Raw genomic sequence first — 21,888 nt, forward strand, 5'->3', positions numbered from 1 at the left:
GTGTGAATAACAGCCTCTCGTAGACCTGTAATGTAAGGAGGCTTTACTCATTGATCTATGTACAATTTCCCATCTTTAACTCTATAAATTATAAAAGTAACACTTTGCTTATGGTATCTAATACTGTCTTGTATTTTAATTTCTTTTAAAGATATTTCAACCCTCCTATGGGTTGAATAATCTGTCTGAGAGCAAAAGTGTGTCTTATTCATTTGTATTCCAATAGAACTTAGAATAATGTTGAACACCTATCAGATCTTTGGACAGGGGAGGAATTTATGACCAAAGAAGAATTAGAGAACATTATGAATGGCACAATGAACAACTTTGATCACATTAAATTAAAAAATTTTTGCATAAACAAAACCAACAGAAATGAGATTAAAAGGGAAGTACAAAGCTGGGGGGGAAAATCTTTGCAGCCAGGGTTTCTGATAAAGGTCTCATTTCTAAAATATATAAAAATTGTGTCAAATTTACAAGAATCCAAGTCTCATTTCCCAGTTGATAAATGGATAAAGGATATAAATAGACAATTTCCAGATGATTAAATTAAAGCCATTTATAATTATATGAAAAATGCTCCAAATCATTCTTGATTAAAGAAATTAAAACAATTCTGAGGTACCATCTCATACCTCTCAGATTGGTTAAGATGACAGGAAATGCTAATGATAAATGTTGGAGGGGATGTGTACATTAATACATTGTTGGTAGAGTTGTGAAATGTTCCATCTATTCTGGAGAGCAATCTGGAATTATGCCCAAAGACTATAAAACTGTGCATATCCTTTGAACCAGCAATGCCATTATTGGGTCTGTATCCCAAGGCAATCATAAAGGAGGGGAAAAAAACCCATATGGGTGAAATGTTTGGTAGCAATTCTTTTTGTGGTAGCAAAGAATTGAAAAAGGAGTGGATGCCTATCAATTGGGGAATGGGTGAACCAGCTGTGATACATGAAGATAAAGGAATACTATTGTTTTGTAAAAAAAAAAAAATGATAAACTGATTGTAGAAAGGCCTGGAAAGATTTAGATGAACTAATGCTGAGCAAAACAAGCAGAACCAGGAATATATTGTATGCAATAACAGTAATAATGTGTGATGATGAACTATGAAAAGCTTGATTCTTCCCAGTGGTTCAGTGACCCAAAACAATCCCAATAGACTATGGACAGAAAATGCCATCTGCATCCAGAAAATGATCTAAGAAAAATGAATGTAAATCAACATATACTAAATTCAATTCTTTTTTGTTGTTGTTGTTATTTTTAATCTCTCTCATGGTTTTTCCCTTTTGCTCTGATTTTTCTCTCTCGAAATGAATGATTCATAAAGTGTAATGTTCTGGTTAGCTTTCTGGAGGTCTTGGGACCAGCCTTTGTTTCAGCAGAGTAATCATCATGAGACTAGCAGGGATAAAGTCCAAAAGTCTTTATTGTCTCCTTCACAGTTTGTCTCCTTGCTTGGGGTTCAGCTAGCTTTCTGGAGGCCCTCCAAAATGGGTTTCAGTTTCAGTGGAAGAATGCAGGAGAGCCATCACAATGGTCTCTATCTTGAAGTCTCCCTCTTGCTGAGTTTATCCCCAGTTTATACCTTCTATTACAATTACATCAGTACAGTATACTGAGCATATACCAATCATTACATTACTAGGGAACCATTATTTGTTGAAAGATTAAATCATTCATACTGAACTAGAGAACTCACATGCTAAGCTAGATAATCATTGTCTAATCAATTCCACTGAGTTAACACCTTGTTGTAGGATTAAAATAATCATACAGAGTTCCTGCCCTTTACAATAAAGCAATGTGCATTAAAAATAAATAAATTTACTACAATTAAAAAAAGGAAGAAAAGAACAATGTTGAATGAATGAGATGTACTTTAGTGCTAGCCAACACACAGCCATTCTATTGTTATCTTAAAAAAATCTCAGATTTTGAAAACTCCAAATGAGTCTGAAGGAAAAGCAGGTGCAGGAGCTAGGAAAGGAGATAGTTCATATCCTTCCAATGTTATTCCTTCAGTCAAAGCATGAATGTACCATATGTGCTGGTGTGAAGAGAATGAGTACTTTATTCATTGGACTGGTAGGACGGAGAACAACTCTAAAAATTCAGATGCGTGAATCAATTCATAGTGAGTATTATGGCAAGACAACTCATTTTACTCTAATAATTCTTTGTCAAGTATATGTTTTGAATGATTTTACATGTATAATTGATATCACATTGATTTCTTTATCAATGGATGGGATAGGAATTGAAAGGAGAAAGGATTTGGAACTCAAAATTTTTAAAATATAAAAAAATAAAAATTATCCTAAAATAATTTTTGTTATGTGATATTAACATAGAATCACCCTAATGCCCAGAAATCATGGTGTTGTCTCCTTTGATTCATCTCTTCTTTTAAAGATTGTTTTACTTATCTCAAATTCCCAGCATGAACTCATTCACTCTATTTGCTGAGCTCCCTACATGGCTCTATTTATTAAGCTACTAAGCTTAATAAATATGCCAGGCACTGTGCTAAGTAGTAAAGATACAAATACCAAAGAGATACAATCAAGGAGCATACATTCTAAAAAGAAAAATAGTATAGGTAAAGAAGTGATGGCTATATATCCCAAAGAGATCTTAAAGGAAGGAAATGGACCCACATGTGCAAAAATGTTTGTGGCAGCCCTTTTTATAGTGGCAAGAAACTGGAAACTGAGTGGATACCCATTGGTTGGAGAATGGCTGAATAAATTGTGTATATAAATGTAATGAAATATTATTGTTCTACAAGAAACAATCAGCAGGGTGATTTTAGGGAGGCCTGGAGAGAATTACATGAACTGATGCTAAGTGAAATGAGCAGAACCAGGAGATTATTGTACACAGCAACTTCATTATTATATGACAATCAATTCTGATGAATGTGACTCTTTACAACAAGACGATTAATGCCAGTTCCAATGATCTTGTGATGAAGAGAGTCATCTATACCCAGAAATGGGCCTGTGGGAAATGAATGTAGACCACAACATAACATTCTCACTATTGTGGTTGTTTGCTTGCATTTTGTTTTCTTACTCATTTACTTTCTTTTTTTAATCTGATTTTTCTTGTGAAGCAAGAGAATTGTTTATACATATTGTATTTAACATATATTTTAACATGTTTAACATACATTAGATTGCTTGCCATCTAGGGAAGGGATTGGGGGGAAGGAGAAGAAAATCTGAAATACAAGGCTATGCAAGGGTCAATGTTGTCAAATTATCCATGCATATGTTTTGAAAATAAAAACATTAAAATTTTTTTAAAAAGAGAAGTGATGACCAGGAAATAGGGTTTTGTTCTGGGAAGTCATGAGGATAATAAATGGAGCCATAGGGCAGTAGATAGGCATGTCATTTCCAAAAGTAATGAGAGTTGATTTGATTAATGTTTCCAAAGCAAGAGAAGGAAAAGTAGAGAAATTTAATATGAGTAGTATACATATTGTAGCGGAACATAAATAGCAAGATATCCAAGGTGTATGACTATGAATAGGATATGGAGCATGATTTAAGGCCAGCAAAGTATCCTGGGTTGGTGAGTATGTCCTCAGTCCTCAATTGAACACCAGAGTGGAGTTCCGAAGATCAATGACTTGATCTTCTCCAGGAAGAATGTACATGGGGATAGAGGAAACATGATTTCTAAAGGGCTTGTGTAGAGCATGACTTTGCAGGTGGGGAAATGTGGGACATGGGAGGAGAGATAGCACGATGCCTGAGATAAATGGTTCTGGATGGGATGTAGAGAACTACAATATCCATTAATGAAACAATTAGAAAAGATGTGCAAAGCAGCATATTTTGTTAGATTTTGTCATACTCATGAGACATTTGTCATATATACATGAGAGAGCTAATACAAATTGAAGAAAGGAAACTGTTGGTGGGGTAGGACTAATGAAGACTAATGAAGGACTAATGGTCATCCTTAGGGAAGTATCATAAGTTTAGGTGAAGTGTTGCCTTGAGATTGGACACAATGGCTTCTTGAGATCCTTTTCAGATGGAGGAAATATTATCATAATTAGACCCAGGATAAATACAAGAATAATATGTTACTTCAGATAGAATGCCAGATGGGGAACTCCCAGATTTGGTTCAGTCACTGTTTAGTTACATGACCTTGGACAAGTAACTGAATCTCATATGGCTCCTCTGTAAAATGTGGAGTTTGTATGAGATGATCTCTAAGGTTTCTCCCTGATATAACAATTAATGATAACACCTAGAATAAAACATACAAACATCATTTTAAACCCCGGGTAGTCAGACTATTAGGACATTTTTAGGTGATCCCTCTTCACTGTCATAAATCCTTAATTAAAAAAATGTCTGCTGATAAATAATGGTGTTAAATGTGCTATATAGGTCTCCCAAAGTCACCTTCCCCTGTTCTATTTCTGTGCTCCATCAATGTTCCCTCTGGAGCTCATTTTACTGCTGAATCCCCCAAAGCAAGCCCCCAGAGAAGGTTTACTAAATAACAATGGTCCTGATGCATAAATACCTGGATGGTATCATGCTTGAAATATCCAAGTGAGATATCTGCAGTTATTGTTCATCTTGGTTTTTTCACAGCGTCCCATAACTTTAGGTAGTCTCCTACACTATAATAACACCTACCTATGACTTAGCTAGAATCAGACTATTTTCCTGATAGATAAATTTTATATGCAGTAACATTTCAAAATTTTCAAACTACTCTGCATGTATTATTTCACTTGATCTGTACAACTCATACATAGACAGTAGAATTATTATTATTACCATCTTAGAGATAAGGAAAACTGAATCTTACTCTGTTCTTCTATGACTTACTGGAATTCACAAAATTAGCATATCAAGAACTTAATTCTTGACCTTCTGAATCTAATTTCAGTGCTCTTTCCATCAAACTATGATGGTTTCCTGAAGACCAAGATTAAAATTCTAGTTCAACAGTTTCTTAACTAATGCTTTAAGGAAATCAATTAAATTCGTTTAGGCTCAGTTTCTTTACCCATGTGGCACAGTAAGAAGAAAACTAAAATTGGAGACCAAAAAAATCCAAGAATAGATGACCTTAAATACTTACTAGCTGTGTGATTCTAGGAAAATCACTTAATTTCTCTGCTTCAGTTTCCTCTTCTGTCAAATTGGAATAATAATACTTGTACTATCCATCTCATAATGTTGTTGTGTTGTTCAAATAAGAAGTTATGCATAATATTGCAAAGGTATTACATAAATGCTGGTCTACTCATTCATTCAACATTCAGATAACATTAAGTGCCTATTTCTTGGAAAATCCCAATCCAGTAAAAGTTTATATAAGGTCCCTGTTCTCATAAGGTGAGCTATGGGCAAGGCACAGCTAATGATACTATAATGCCTAAATGAAATGCAAAATGATGAAAGGCACAAAAGTGCTATCGGAGAAAGGGTCCAGACAGTGAAGTTATTCATTGACAAATGCAATCAGAAGGGGCGTAATTTTTTTTTTCATGAAAGAGCTGTCATTTTCTTTGGGGGCTTAAAGAGGGTGTTATATTGTATTCATGGAAGAAGTGTCATTTTTGGTGAGGTTTAGAGGGTATGTATAAATTCAAGAGACCAAAAGAAGGTCATTCTAAGCACAGAAAAAAATTTAAATGAGGGCAAGGAAAAACATAAAGATAACAGGAGTGCAAAAAACTGTCCAAATTGACTGGAACGAAGAGTGTATGAAAGGGATTGATATAAAATAGGTCTAAAAATAGGTCATGATAATACTAGATTATAAAGTGTCTTGAATGCAAAAAAAGATTTTTATTTTTTTCAATTTGTGGAATTTTTTTTTTTTAAATAGAGAAGTGACATTATCAGATCAGTGCATAAGGAAGAATATTCTGGCAGCAGTATATATTCAAGGAAAGAGGAAGAGGAGATGGGAGAATCTATTTTGATTCAATTGCAATGGTCTAAGTAAGTGGTAATAAAGGCTTGTACCAAGTGTAGATGTAAGTGATGTTAAAGAAGTGGAACCCACAGGATTTGGTATATGATTTCATCTGCAAGATAAAATGGAGTGGAAAAGATAGGGGAGAGAGTGATGTCACTGATAGAAACAGGGATGTCAGAAAAATAAGCAGTGTTTTTTTTTTTGGGGGGGGAGTTGGATTGGGTTGAGTGAATAGTAAGTTTGATTTTGTAGATGTTGATCATGAACTGCCAGATGTAAAATGTAATTTGCAAATTACAAAATTTTTAAAATTTTGTTGCTAATATGGGTTTGGAGCTCAGAAGAGAAGTCAAAGTTGTATAATTAGATAGAAAGAGGGATAAAAATTTGCACTTGGATTTGGGAGTTGTCTGCATAGAATTGGTTGCCAAAACTAAGGAAGTGAATGTAATTTGTAGAGGAATGAATGTATGTGTATGTGTGTCTGTGTGTATATGTATGCATATATATATAGAAACACATATATACATATTTTATATAAGAAAGGGAGGATGGAAGGAGGGAGTGAATGAGGGAAGGAGAAAGAGAGAGAAAAGCTCAAGAAAAGAAACTTGAGGAACACAAACACTGACTTAAGGGATTTAGAAGAGGATAAATTAGAAGAATAGATGGAAAGAGATCGGTTAAATATGTCCAAGAAATACTGTAGAGGTGGTTAGAAGTCAAAGGAGATAGAAGTATCCAGTAGGAGGGGTTGACCAACATATTATATACTACACTGAGTTCAAGAAGGACAAGTATTGATAATAGGTCCTTTAATTTGACAGTTAGGTCATTGGTGTCAGAGAAAGAGAACAAAGTTAGTAGAAAGGCAAGATGGTAGCTAGGTTGCAAGGTACTGAAGAAGATATGGAACGATAGTTGATTGAGTAATTGGCAAAGGGAAGACTTTCAAAAATGCTTTAGGTTTATGGAGACCTGAGTATGTTTATAGGAAGCTAAGAAAGAAGAATGAAAACTCAGTTATTAAGTCCTTACAATACATATATCTTGTTCCTTGCTAAATGCTAGGAACATCAATCAATAGAATAGAAAAATCAAGATAATCCTTGCTTTTAAGGGGTTCCTGCTGTAATTGGTGGAAACAGCACATAAAAAAGTGTTCAGTTTCAGGCTGGATGAAAGGACCTAAAATTCCTAAATGTGCGACAACAGGACAGGTGTCAAGGCCCAAATACATGCACAGCTTAGAGGGAAGTGCTTGGAGTCTGTGGAATGCAATGGCAGGGCAAAGGGTAACATATAAAGGACTGTAAGATGCATTTGTATAGTCAATACCAAAGTCTGGTTGTCTTACTTCCTATTCCAGTTATGTAAGTATCTATACTGTTACCCCTGCTTGGATAACCTAAATGGTATCTAGGTAGCCTGAGGCTGGAGGAGAGGTTAGGGTAAACAAAGGAATAGACTTGATGTCTATAGGTTGATGTAACTGAAAATGAATGATAAAAGGTATGGCTGTTATAACAAGGTCATCCAAGAACAGATAGCAGAAATGAAATCAATTTTTATTACTTAGAGGCTTGTAAACCACAAATCCCACAAAAAAATTAATTTCCTTTGTTCCATTTGCAGAGCTCTTCTGATAGAGAAACAATTCTGAACATTCTCCAGGTTCTTACTGAGCTGCTTTCTGTTGGTAAGTATCTTCATTCCCTTATTTACTTTCCTCAGGTGAAGTTAATGGATTGGACAATGAGAACTTTGTATGCACAGAGATGTGTGTATCTTTGGATAGCTTCTCTGAGGTGTCATTTGATTGAAGTAGTCCTGTCAATATCTTGTTAAGAAGACTCTTAATGAAATGTCAATTTTTTGTTTCTCATTCACTCAACTTCTACTAACCCAGTGCCTGAGCTGATGGTGATTTGGTTCAAAATATAATTTAATTTGTTGGTGGCTTCTTCTGAGATATATGCATTCTTCATACTCCAAACTCATCTCTGAAACACTTTCCAGATACCATGTAAAAGTAAAAAAGTAAAGCTACTGGAAAAGGAAAGTAATGAAAAAGTCAATAAAATATTGAGGCACAATTGTCTTTTCATGATACTTAATTAGTAGTAGCACAGTAGGAAGGGCAACCCGGAGGCCTTTCAATATCACTGAGGACAGACTTCTTTGCCTACCTCCCCCACCAAAATAAAAATAGATTTAACTCACAGCTTGAGTGTTACAGTGGACTCCCACTTAGCAAAGAGAAAACTGAAGTACTCACTCCCAGATGCAGTAAGAGGTGCCTTAGAAGGGGGATTAGAGCTATGAGCAGAGAGACTACAATGCAGCTGAATCAATTGGGGCTGTTTCTAGGTCTCTAATTAACCTTTCTATTGCATTAATATCCCCCCTCTGCTCCTCTGCATTCCTAATGGGTGCCAACTGGCTTTTTGTGGTATCTCAATACCACCACTCCAGTTCTTGGCAGTTCTCTTACATACATGAAATATTGGCAGTAGGAGAAAATAGCTTATTTTTAAATAGATAGCTGGGCATAGAAGTATGGTGGTGTCAAGGAGGTCTTGGAGGCAAGGTAGTTGAATAGAACGTTTGTATCATTAACTTCCAAAATCCCAACACTTGAGTTATCCTCTAGCAGACGTAAATTCTAACAGCTAATTATTATCTCTTGGATCCAATAAAAAATTCTTTGTCTTTTAAATCCCTTCATAATCTGACCTTCTTCTACCTTTTTCTTATCTTCTTACACCTTATTCCCTTCTATATATTCTATAATCCAGTCATCCTGACCTCCTTACTGTTCTTTGCACATGAGTCCATTTCCTGAGTGTATACATTTTGACTGTGTCTCATGCCTAGAATTCTCTTCCTCTTTAATATCTATTGCTTTCTTTATAATCTCATCTGAAGTCCCACCTTTTCCAAGAAGCCTTTTCCAGTTCTCTTAAGTTTGAATGTCTTCTCTCTGAGAACATCTCCAGTTTATGCCATCATATTCTTGTTTGTATATATTGTTTGACTCTTCTTCTTTTATTCCATTCTTAGCACTCAACATAGTTTAGTGTAAACACAATAAACACTTGTTGACTATTTGATATTTAAAATTCTTCATATTTTGTCCCCTTCCTATCATTCTAATATTTCTATACATTATCCCTTTTTTGGTATTCAATATTCTAGCCTGCTGTTCATCATTCATAATGCTCCATTTCCCTTCTCTATGCCTTTGTACTGGATGTTCTTCATGTCTAGAATGTCCTCTCTCTGCACCTTGATTTGAGATATGTCCTATAGAAAGGGGGTATCCTCACTGATATCACAAAATTCAACAAAGTATTAAATTCTACAATTTAATTTCATTTGCTGTAGTGAAAAGCTTATACTTTTTTCTCTTCTCCATCATACCTACACATCACATCCTCATGATTTTACAGAAGATTAGAAGATCCTCTTTTAGTCTCTTTCAACTTTAATTGAACCTCTTTCCATAATTTCCCAATATAAACATCAGGCAATTTAGTAACTAGAAAGGATTTGGCTTTTTAAGTTTTTTTTTTTGAAAGTAAACTGAATGATTTCTTCTTGTGTCCTGATTTTTAGGCCTGTTTCTTGTTTTCAAAAATCATGACTCTACTCTTATTTCCTTCCTTAGGCACAGATCGAAGAATCCACTACATGATTAGTAAGGGAGGCAGTGAAGCCCTTCTTCAGACCTTGGTGGACTCTGCTCGGACAGCTTCTCCAGACTACAATATCCTCTTACCTCTGCTTCGGCTGCTGGTCAAAGTGGGCCAGAGAGGTACCCACAGCCCTTGAATCCTGAGGTTGAAAGGAATGAAATATGTTTTATTGTGTTAATAATGAAGATGAAACTGGAAACTTCTAATATTAACTGAACCTCTAGTAGAACTGGCACTGGCATAGCCATTTTCATAGTATTTATGGGAATAATTGCATAAGGATAGCTTTATTCTTTCATATATTAGCCATACTAAAATCAGGGCATTCATATGGTTTGGTTAGTGAAGAAAGGTATCAAGTAGAATGTTTTGTAGGGATGTCATTGGCTCTCTACTACTTAGTAATTTTATTGCAAACTTTGGTGATGGCATAGATAGCAAAACTGAGAGGCAATAAAGAATATATTAGGTGATGGTCAAACGATATTAACAATTTAAAATAGTGAACTAAAATGAGTGGGATGAAATTTGATGGAGATAAATATGAAATTATAAACGGGCCCCAAAATCAATTGACCAAATATAGGATGGGAGAGACAGGGCTAAGAAATAATTTGCATGTAAATCTGGAGTTTTAGTAAACCAAGAGATATACAATAAATAGTGAAGCAGGCCTTGCCCCTAAAGAAGCCATTCTTCTTGATGGAAACCACATATAAACAGAAAAATAGAGGATCAATAAAGCTTTATAGGAGAGACAGCATTTGAAGTCAATCTAAGAGAATTTATGTATTCTAAAAAGTGAAAGTAAGAATGGAAGATATTAAGAGAACTTATGTATTCTAAAAAGTGAAGGTAAGAATGGAAGATATTCAAGAGTTGAGGGACAACATATGCAAAGTCAGGGAGATGGAATGCCAATTTTAGAGAACATTTGATAGGTTGGTATAATTAATATAGATTGTATAAAGAGAAATAATAAGAAACATTTTGGAAAGAAGTTGGGATCAGATTAGGCAAAGTTGTAATTGCTAGGCTGAGTCTTTTTTTTAACTAATTCTAAGAAATAATAATAAAAGAATAAGGATTTTTGAGAGGGATAGAGCTATTCCTTAGGAAGATTATTTTTGTAGTTTTATGAAGAGTTAATTGTTGAATAGGGAGAAAATCATTATAATAATTTAGCTGACAGGTGACTAAAGTAGGTGAATAAATACTGAGGTAGGGTAGGCATATGAATAATGAGAAAAATATGAATAAAAGAGATGCTATGGAGGGAGAATTCACAAGACATGACAACTTTTGTTGTCCAAAAGTATGAATCTGAGTCATGGAATAGGATGATAATATTTTTAATAGAGATGGGCATATTTGGGGGAAGACTCCAACAACCAATTCTATTTTGGATATTTTGAACTAAGATACCAAGGGCATCCTAAAAGAGTTATCCACTAGTCAGTTGGTGATATAAGACTGAAGTTTACAAAAGAGATGAGAGTTGAACATATAGATTTGAAAGTCACTTGTTTGGATGAATCATAGTGGTCAATAAGATCATACATATACACATACATATATGTATACATTATACATGTAGCTATGTAGGTAGCTATATTGCTAATAGCTATCTATACATACACATAAATATGTATGATATAAACAATATGTGCACAGATAAATAAGAAGAATATAATTTAAGCATTTGAAATCAACCTTAAAAACCTATGTATTCTATGAAGTAGAGGTAAGAATGGAATGTATTCTAGACTTGTGATATGTCTTACAAATTAGAATATATATTCATATGTGTGTGTGTGTGTGTGTGTGTGTGTGTGTGTAGGGCATAGCTGGGTGGTGCAGTGCATAAAATAGCAAGCCTGGAGTCAGGAAGTCTCATCTTCCTAAGTTCAAATCTGGCCTCACACACTTCCTAGTTGCATGACCCAGGGCAAGTCACTTGACTCTGTTTGCCTGCTTGCTCAACTGTAAAATGAGCTGGAGAATGAAATGATAAGTTATTCTTGTATGTTTGTCAAGAAAATCCCAAATGGGGTCCAAAGATTCAGGAATGACTGAAAAAAACTACCGAACACCACACATATAGGCATACATGTATATGTATGTATGTATATGTACATATATTTGTGTATATTTTTATACATACATGGAGAGAGACAGAGATAGGGACATAGACAGAGAGACACACAGAGAAAAACAGAGACAGAGAAGAGAAGAGATCCAAGAACCCAATAATTCCATACTGGGAAAGAGGAGAGAGTAGGTTCAATAGTAAAGGGTAGCACTTGACAAAAATTCAGGAAATGACATTTATAATTCCTAAGGAACTCAACTCAAAGAAGGAGAGAATGTAGGGAAATCTACCTAGGAATCTGGTAGGATGGTATCATTTTTGTGACAATTATGATACTCTGTTGGGCAGTCATGACAAAATTGGTGGACAATACTAAGAAGAATACAAATTTTATGATCCCTTATGCTGCTGGGGTATGTAGTACTCCAGTGAAACACTTAGTATAAATGATTTTATCCTTGTATCTTCAAAGACTTGTAATGCTTTTCATTTGCACTTCATGACTAGCATAGACCAATGTCAGAAGCCACTCATAGACTAATTTCTTTTGTGTGTGCTTTCTTAGATAAAAAATTTGGGCAGAAAGCTCTGGAATTGGAGGCACTTGATGTGACATTGATTCTGGCCAGGAAAAATCTGTCTCACAAACAGACTCTCATCCACTGTCTTTGGGTGCTGCAGGTTTTTGCCTCTAGAGGTAAGTTGATTTTTTATATTTAGCTCTTGGTCAACAATTCTTGAAAAACTAAAAATCTGAAGTGTGTGTGTATGTGTGTGTGTGTGTGTGTGTATGTGAGAGAGAGAGAGAGAGAAAGAGAGAGAGAGAGAGAGAGAGAGAGAGAGAGAGAGAGAGAGAGAGAGAGAGAGAGAGAGAGAGAGAAAGAGAGGCAGACAGGCAGGCAGGAAGGCAGAAAAAGACATACAGAGACAGAGAGACAGCAAGTGAGAGGAATCGACAGAGAGACAGAGAGAAAGAGACACACACAGAAAGAGACAGAGATAGCAAGAGACAATGAGAGAGATAATAGATATGTGTGTGTGTTTGTGTGTGTGTGTGTGTGTGTGTGTGTGTGGAGAGAGAAAGGTAAAGATACAGAAAGAGAGACACAGAGACAGAAAGATAGACATACAAGAGACGTAGAGAAGTAAAAGAAGAGGATGTATGGGATCTTTGTGGACCAAGATGATAAGGAAAAGACAAGACTGGGAGAAAATGGGAAGGGAAGAGGAGACTGAAAGGGGAAAGGAGAGAAAGGATAAGTGGGATTAATTCATTGACAAGATTTATGACAGCTGTTTGGGAGGAGATGAGCTGTGATGGGCAAAAGCTTATATTTTGATCTCCACTTCAGCTTTACAGAATCCTAAGTCTGGTTCTAAAGTGAGCCTTCAAAGTCTCAGTAACCCCCCAGCATTTCCTTTCCTTTCCTCCATAAACTCTGTAGCTTAAAGCCCTTAGCTTCTAGTCCATTCTTCCATTCCACGAATTCTTCCCAGCTGGCTGATTCCTCTTAACATCTGTTTCAACTTCTTCATCTGTAAAATGGGTAGAATAAACATTTGTAGAATCTATTTTGGTGTTTTGTTCTGAGAATAAAATTAGGTCATCAATGTAGAGCATTTTGCAAATTTTGAACTGAACATGTGATTTCATTGGTATAGAGTATTCCAGCTGAGGAAATTCCTTTTCCTAATTCAGGTCAGCATCTTCTTTAGCAATTTAAAGTCTTGGAAAATTGCTTAGAACTCTGAGAGGTTTTGTGATCACACAGTATGTGTCAGAGGCATGACTTCTTGGCTTCAAAGTCAGTACTGTATCAACTATGCATCACTGCTTTTCCAACATGATTGCAAGCAAAAGTAATTACCAAGCATTTCCATCTTTAACAAAGTACTTTTCATAGAGAAGTGGAAAGAAATGCATGAGATCTTTTACAAAGTAAAGAGCAGGAACATATAAATGAGCAAAACCCCAGGCCAGCCCTTTATCCATTATGCCAAGTTGTTTCCCATATTAGCTATGATGATGATGTAGAAATCAACTTTGTAGTCAGAGAGTGACTTTGTTCAGCTGTTTCAGTTATGTCTGACTCTTTGTGAGCCCATTTAGTATTTTCTTGTTAAAGATATTGAAGCAGTTGCCATTTTCTTTTCTAAGTCACTTTATAGATGAGGGAACTCATCTATAAACAAACAGGGTTAAGTGACTTGTCCAGAGTCATAGAAGTAGTATCTGGGTCAGATTTGAACGTGTCTTCCTGGCTCCAGGTCTGGCATGCTACATATTGTATCACCATAGGTCTGACACACAATATATTGCACCACTTATATATGCCTTCACAAAGAGGGACTATAGCTACCAATTTGAGTCTAAAAATTAGAAAAACTTAATTTAAAATTTCTGAGAAATAAAAATAAGTAAAAATCATCACAGTGTAGAGATGGTCTTAGAGATTGATAATGTGGATTCACATACTACATCTGAAAAATTTATCTGTGTGAGCAGAGGCCAAGTCAACTTGACCTTTCTATGTCAGATAATTCGCTTAACACTACAATTTAGGAACATCTTGAATCCCTGCATTAGTAGATTGAGTTCTATACCAATGACATCATAGGTCTAGATCAACAAAAATGTTAGATGACTTCCCACTCTCTCTTCTTCCTTCTTGTCTGTATTTAGGCTATATTGCCTCTTCATTATATCAATATTGCTTCTAACTGAAAGGCTACCCTTCTGAAATCTATAGCTCTGAGAAACCTATGATTTTGTTTTGGGTAAAAGGTATCTCAGTGGCCATTGAGACCTATTTTAATACTGCACTTACTGTAGCAATTGTGCCATGATATATCTTGGAAACATTTGTACAGTCTACTCTATACAGCATATGTAATGATCTGAGAATAACAGAGTTCAAGCAACCTGTACATTGCTGTCTCCTTAATGAATTGTTTGGTGTTAGAGAAGGTACCAGCAAGCTCTCCAAACACTCCCTGCCAGCAGGATGACTTGGCTGGAACCCTAATAAGGCTGCAAAAGCCAATGGACCCTTTGGCAGCTCCCAAATGTCCAATAGGGTATGTTTATCGAGCTGCCAGAGGCCCAGCCTCAGGCAGCCATCCAGAGCTCCTGCTGGCTGCTGAAACCAGTGTCAATTTCTTATTCTTTCTCTATTCCACATTCTACACTTTTCCCTCTGCATCACATCCAATGTGTACAATGAATGTCTGATGTTTTGTCCCAGCAACAATTGTACTAAGGGCCAAGTGTTTAACCAGGTCCCATTTCTTTCTGATTTCTTCTGGATTAGAAGCAAGGGGTTGGATTTATGACCTTCCAGAGGCTTTATTTCTAGGTCTCAGTGCCATATTTGTTGCCATTCATTCAGACAATCTAAAAAAAAGAGGAAAGATTGACAAGGATAACTGTTCTGCTCCTTCCAGTAGACAGGAATAAATTCTAGCAAAGAGTCGAAGGAACACTCAGGTCATTCCCTCAGCTGTAAGTGACTCAAAGATGGGTGATACTTTGGTGTCTAGACAGAAAAGGAAGACATTTCCTAGCAATAAATTGCTTTTTAGAATTCAGCAAAATCATTCTGAGCTCAGTTGAATTAATACATCCCTGCATCTAGAGAGTTGCCACAATATACAACAGCCAACCTGACATGTTAGACATTGGCTAAAGGTTGTTTTAATTTTGTGTAACAATTTAATGTTTAATTAGTTGAAGCTTGTATGGCCATTTGTTTACTAATATGGGAACATTATTCTTCTACTTTACCAATGAGCAGCTTAATGTCCATACTCATTTCCATGACTGAAAGTTGAACTGAATGTGTAATCAAAGGACCTGGATTTGAATCCCAGCTTTACTTTCTACTCCTGAATGAGTTGAGACAAAACACTCTCCATTCTCTAAACTCTCATTTGTAAAATGAAGAGTGGATGGTTTCTAATATTTCTTTTTCTAGTTTTAAATCTCTTGCTTCAATGATTTAACTTGATCATTGTGGTGCCTTCAGTGAAGTGTCAGTAACAGCAGGCTTTTTCTAGAGCTTGGATGTTCTTAGGAGGGTAAGCAGGAAAGGAAAGGGACCAGAAACATTGCTATTTGTACATAGGACTGAAGAAATGATCAGAAAACTTGTCCTACCATGGAGTGAATTTCTGTGCACCGATTCTCTACCCATTTTCCCTAGTAATAAAAAAAAAAAAAGCGGTATATAATGGAGAAAGCCAAAAGTCAAAATACATTTGTTCCAGACTGGATCCACTTTCTATAGATTATATGATATTTGAGCCTCATATTTCATCTTTTTTATTGTGTCATAGATTAGATTGCTAGCAAAAAGTTGGAGAGTAGTCTAGCCCCTTCCAGGCCTTAGAGTTCATTTTCTAAGGTTAAGTATAGCTTGGTTCTTGCTGGTCCCATAACTACTGTTATCCTTGTCTTTTCTATTCAGTCACGATTGCAGCGATGCTGGGGATTAATGGAGCAATGGAGCTGCTTTTCAAGGTTATCACCCCTTATTCTAGGAAACACACCAGGATTATCAGGTACTGAAAAGATAGCTACTTAGCCTACATAAAACCATATCATGTTCTGTTGTTATTCAATTGTTTCAGTCATATCCGGCTCTTCATGATTCCATTTAGGGTCTTCTTGACAAAGATACTGGAGTGGTTTGCCATTTTCTTCTCAGCTTATTTCATGCATGACAAAACTGAGATAGACTCCTCAGAGTCACATAGGTGGTGTCTGAGGCCAGATTTGAACTTAAACAGATGAGTCTTCCTGACTTCAAACGGGGTACCCTATCTATTGCACAACTTAGCTATCCTACCATGTCTAGGTGGCCATATGTCCAAATCAGTGGTAAAATGGAGATACACTCATAGAATTCCTAGTGTAATTTGGCGATTCCCTCCTGTTCCTCTGAAAGTACATCGAAACATCATCATTCTATCCTACTAAACTTCCAAACACAAACGACAATGTAAGAAAGCCCGATTAGTCCTCAGATTCCATTTTATTCTTTTATTATTTGGTTCTAAAAGACAGCATAGAAATGACTTGGAAAGATGCCAAGTCCCATAAGATCAGCTGCATAAGCCAGCCCAATTTCTGATATGTGATCTGGGTCATGTAATAGCCCATCATGGTTGGATGCTGGTAGGTGAGATGCTATTATAATATAAAGATGGATTTCTCTGCTTATTCTTTCTGTTCCTGGTTTGCAAGAGTACAGCAAGTTGCAATGTTAAAAAAAAAAAAAAGAAGAAGAAGATGGCTGGGCACAGAAGCTTTACAGATATTCTGAGCCATTAGGATCAATCATTCTTGGGAGTGACTCATAGAAGACCTTGAAAGAATATTAGAAGAAATTCAGCCAATTTCCAAGATAGATGGAGTAGTTTGAAAAGTTGCATTTCCATGCTCAGGCGTGTTATTTTTGATGTCCTTACATTAATCTTGGACTCATATTCTACCTGGTTATTTTGTTCCTGAGCCACCATAGCTCTGCCAGCATCTATCCATCCTTACCTAAATCCCTTTGTGTTATTTCCTAGGGCAAATAAGCCTGCATCTAAAACTCAGACTGGGCTAAGATCCTCTAAGGGAAAGGCAGCAGTGAGAATTGAATATGAGAACAAAGGTTATCACAGTAATGGGGATATGGGAGAATATAACTAGGGAACAGAATGCACAGAGTTAGGTGATGGAGCTATTGAGCCCAAAGAAAGTTTCTTAGGGTTTTGAATAACATTCCTGTATTTTTAGACTGCCTTGTAAAATCTGGGCTAGGTGATCCTCTTATTTGTAGTCTAATGAAACGTTTCAGACCATATCTCCTTAGGGAAAATAACTAGTCCCAGATTTCAGTTTAATAGTCACAGTGTACAGCAGCCAACCTGAGATGTTAGGCATTGGTTAAAAATCACTTTGTTTTTTGTTGCAGTTTAATGTTTAATTAGATGAAGCTTGAATAACCATTTGTTTATTAAATGGGAGTCTTAGCCCTCTACATAACTCTGTCGTTTTCTTTGAAGACTTAATATCCATCCCAGTTAATTTTATTTGTTGGATTAACATTAACAATCATTTACATTTATATCACTCTTCAAAGTTTACAAAGCTTTTTTGTTATCAGTGCATGAGGATGGTGGGGATACCCATTGTACAGATATTGTAACTCAAAGATATTAAGTGACTTGCCCATAATTATATCAAAACTACCACTGCTAGGGTTGAACCCTGATCATGTCACTCCTGATTTCGAGTCCTTTTCTTTTTGTGCAGTTGAAGTTCTGGACAAGTTCTATAACAAGAATAGTCAATAAGAATTTGTTAACTACCTACTATATGCCAGGTGCTATTGTACTCAACTCTGTAGCTCAGAATTCTCCAAACTTTTATACTCTTCTAGAGTTCTGGGCAGAGGCTACATCCGTTTTATGGATGAAAAAATGGACATACAATTAAATTCAATGATATTTACTATTCTATGCAAGACATCATATTAGATTCTGGATATGCACATATATACACACACATGCACATGCACATGCACACACACACACACACACACACACACACACATCCTTGTTCTTTAGGAGCTAACATTATGAAGAGTAGAACACAACTTTCCCAAGTAAGTACTATGCCTGAGTGAACTCAAAACAAGAGTAAGGGAAAAATCTGAAACTAGTGGTTTTTAGATTCATAGTCCCCAAAACTTCTTTTCATTTAAGCAAATCCAGAAATTTCCTTCAGTTATCCTTAAATGAATGGGCATAAGGTCTTGTTTGAGAGACTATTACAGGGAGGAGAAGGGGGTGTTAAAAGCCCTCTCTAATGTCCTCTTCCAAAATATAACAGCCTGAGCTACACTTATTCAGGAATCTCTCTCTCTCTCTCTCTCTCTCTCTCTCTCTCTCTCTCTCTCTCTCTCTCTCTCTCTCTCTCTCTCTCTGTCTCTCTTTGTCTCTGTCTCTGTCTCTCTGTCTCTGTCTCTCTCTGTCTTTGTCTCTGTCTCTGTCTCTCTGTCTCTCTCTCTGTCTCTTTGTCTCTGTCGCTGTCTCTCTCTGTCTTTGTCTCTGTCTCTCTCTGTCTTTGTCTCTGTCTCTCTTTGTCTCTGTCTCTCTGTCTTTGTCTCTGTCTCTCTTTGTCTCTGTCTCTCTGTCTCTCTGTCTCTCTCTCTGTCTCTCTGTCTCTGTCTCTCTCTGTGTCTCTCTCTGTCTCTCTCTCTCTCTCTGTCTCTCTCTCTCTGTTTCTGTCTCTCTGTCTCTCTCTCTCTGTTTCTGTCTCTCTTCTCTCTCTGTCTCTCTCTGTCTCTGTCTTTCTCTCTCTGTATCTCTCTCTCTCTCTCTCTCTCTCTCTCTCTCTCTCTCCTTCTGTCTGCCTCTGTCTCTCTGCCCCTCTCTGACTCTCTCTGTCTCTCCCTCTTCCTTTTCCTCCTTCCCTCCCTCCTTTTCCCCTCCCCTCCTCACACACACACACACACACACACACACACACACACACACACACACACAAAAGATGCCAGGCGTTGTGTCAAATGACTTTCTTGTGGAGATTAAAACTGTCCCACTTCTCTAGCATGAGACTAAAATTAGTTATGCAGCTGTTCTCCACTAAAGCACTGCCCCTGGTTCATCTTCAGGGTAAGATTTATGATTGAGGGACTGACTATACACCTTTAAAAGAAAAAGGGATACAAGGGCCTAGGATACTACCCTCTGAGGCTGCATGCCAGGCCAGCTTACTGACAGTCTACATGATGCCTACAGATTTCCTTTCCCCCACCCATCCACCTGCTTCCTCAACCCTATTGCTCATTAAGCAAATCCATGTCACAATGAATTGAGAAAGAGAGAAATCTCAGATGAAACTTTCAAGGCATTTAAAGTCTGCACTTCAATAATGGGCCTTAAACACATCTCTGAGTGTAGTACACATGGGCACACATGTATACACATACATACCCAGTCCCACCTAAGTATGAATGAAATGAGGAACATGACCAATATGAATTGTTTAAATAATAACTACACATCACACATTGGCAGCTTGTTTCTTCCCATATCTTATTCTTATTTCATTGTTTTGTAGAGATGGCCTAGGATTCTCAAAGGGTCAACAGTAAAACGTAATTCTGGAATACTTTATTGAATTTAAAGGCTTCAAATATAACCTCAGTGTTAGGAGCATATATCAGTTTTCTTCTATACATATTTACACATTTATCATGCTGCACAAGAAAAATCAGATTAAAAAGGAAAAAATGAAAGAAAAAAAAAGCTAGCAAATAACAAATACTATGTTGTGATCCACACTCAGTCCCTGCCATCCTTTCTGTGGGTGCAAATGGCTCTTTCCATCATAAGACCATTGGAACTGGCCTGAATCACCTCATTGTTGAAAAGAGCCACATATGTCAGAATTGATCACATATAATCTTGCTGTGGTCGTGTATAATGATCCCCTGGTTCTGCTCACTTTACTTAGTATCAGTTCATGTAAATCTCTCCAGGATTCTCTGAAATCAGCCTGTTCATCATTTGTTATAGAACGATCATATTCCATAACATTCATATACCATTACTTCTCCAGTCATTCTCCAACTGAAGGGCATGGACTCTGTTTCCAGTTTCTTGTCACTACAAAAAGGGCTGCCACAAATATTTTTGCACATTTGGTCCCTTTCCCCTTTTTATTATTTCTTTGGGGTACAGGCCCAGTAGAGTACTGCTGGTCAAAGGGTATGAATAATTTTATAGCCCTTTGGGCATAGTTCCAAATTGCTCTCTAAAAGGGTTGGATCAGTTCACAATTCTACCATATATGTCAGTTTTCTAAGGATAAGTCCAGAAATACTTCTTATAAGGTTTTCTATAGGGTAAAAATTTATTTTTTTTTTATCACTAGCCAGTATTAAAGACTATTCACTAGGTAAAAGAAAGGCTATGAACTTTGCTGGTAGAGGAAGTTCTCATGATGAAGAAACCAAAGATGTATGAAGTATTGAATTAAAGCATGTTTAGCTTTTAAAGAAATTTGTATACATTTAATTTTTATTTTATCTTAGTTTCCATATGGAAAAATATAGTTTGAGACAGTCCAATCCTATTTTGTTCTTATCTTTTCTTATCATTACTTTCTGGTCAAAGGTCTATAACATTTTGTTCTTGCTCAGTTTCTATTGCTTCTTATCATTAGGATATTCCAGAAATGTCCCAGTAAAAGGTTTATTCACCTAAAATTACTTTTTCTGCCACCCACTCAGGCTAAAGTAGGAGGTGATGATAGAAGTGTAATAGCTTTTTCTTTCAGTTTTTTCAGATGTTGAGAAAGCAAGAGTCTTGCTGTTTAGGTTCAAGCAGAACTGTTCTTTTAGGTGGCCCATAGAATCCCCAAATAATAACACTTAACAGTATATTACATTCATAGAAGCCAAAGCTGGAAGAAACTTTAAAATATTCTATTTCAATGTCAGTGTTACAGATAAAAAACAAATCAAAACAAACAAACAAACAAAGCTGATTCCAGAGAAGGTTAAATCCAAGGTCTTAGAGATAGTAAGTCAGAGGGCAAAGATCTGAATCTGGCTCCTCTGAATCAAATTTTGCTTTCTTGCTATGCTGTTACCTTTTTATCCTTTGCTCATAATTTTTTCCCCAGTATTCTAGCTTGCCTTAACTTTTAAATGGCTTCTTCCTGCTTCTTATCATGACTAATTTTTTCTCCACCCTTTGTACCATTACTTTTTGGTATATATCTGCTTTCTAATTTTCCCCTTCCTTTCCCACACCTGGGTTTAATTTGGTCTGATTCATCCCAGTGAATTCCAGCTCTAAATGTCTCAACATTTTCAAACATATGTATGCATACATACGCATAAAATCTATGTGCACAACATATGTGTATATGAATAGATACACATACACACATATATACATGTATATATGTCCATTGTCTACATATATATGTTATATATATATATATATATATGTATGTATAAATACATACATATATTTATTTACTTGGAACTACCTTCATCCTCCTTTACCTTTTTGGTAGTTATAGTTATTTGTAAGAACTTTGTCAGTTGGTGT

General features: G+C 36.3%; 1 protein-coding gene across 1 annotated transcript in view; it reads left to right on the forward strand.

Annotated features, from left to right (window-relative positions):
• Positions 1–21,888, forward strand: part of AGBL1 (AGBL carboxypeptidase 1) — a 1,144,955-nt gene that overhangs the window by 72,345 nt on the left and 1,050,722 nt on the right. The window contains exons 2-5 of the mRNA XM_051981064.1: positions 7,615–7,678; positions 9,650–9,796; positions 12,335–12,466; positions 16,236–16,329. Of these exons, the coding sequence (XP_051837024.1) occupies positions 7,615–7,678; positions 9,650–9,796; positions 12,335–12,466; positions 16,236–16,329 (437 nt within the window). The remainder of the gene's footprint in view (positions 1–7,614; positions 7,679–9,649; positions 9,797–12,334; positions 12,467–16,235; positions 16,330–21,888) is intronic.

This window comes from Antechinus flavipes, chromosome 2 (genome assembly GCF_016432865.1).
Source record: "Antechinus flavipes isolate AdamAnt ecotype Samford, QLD, Australia chromosome 2, AdamAnt_v2, whole genome shotgun sequence".
Lineage (NCBI taxonomy): Eukaryota > Metazoa > Chordata > Mammalia > Dasyuromorphia > Dasyuridae > Antechinus > Antechinus flavipes.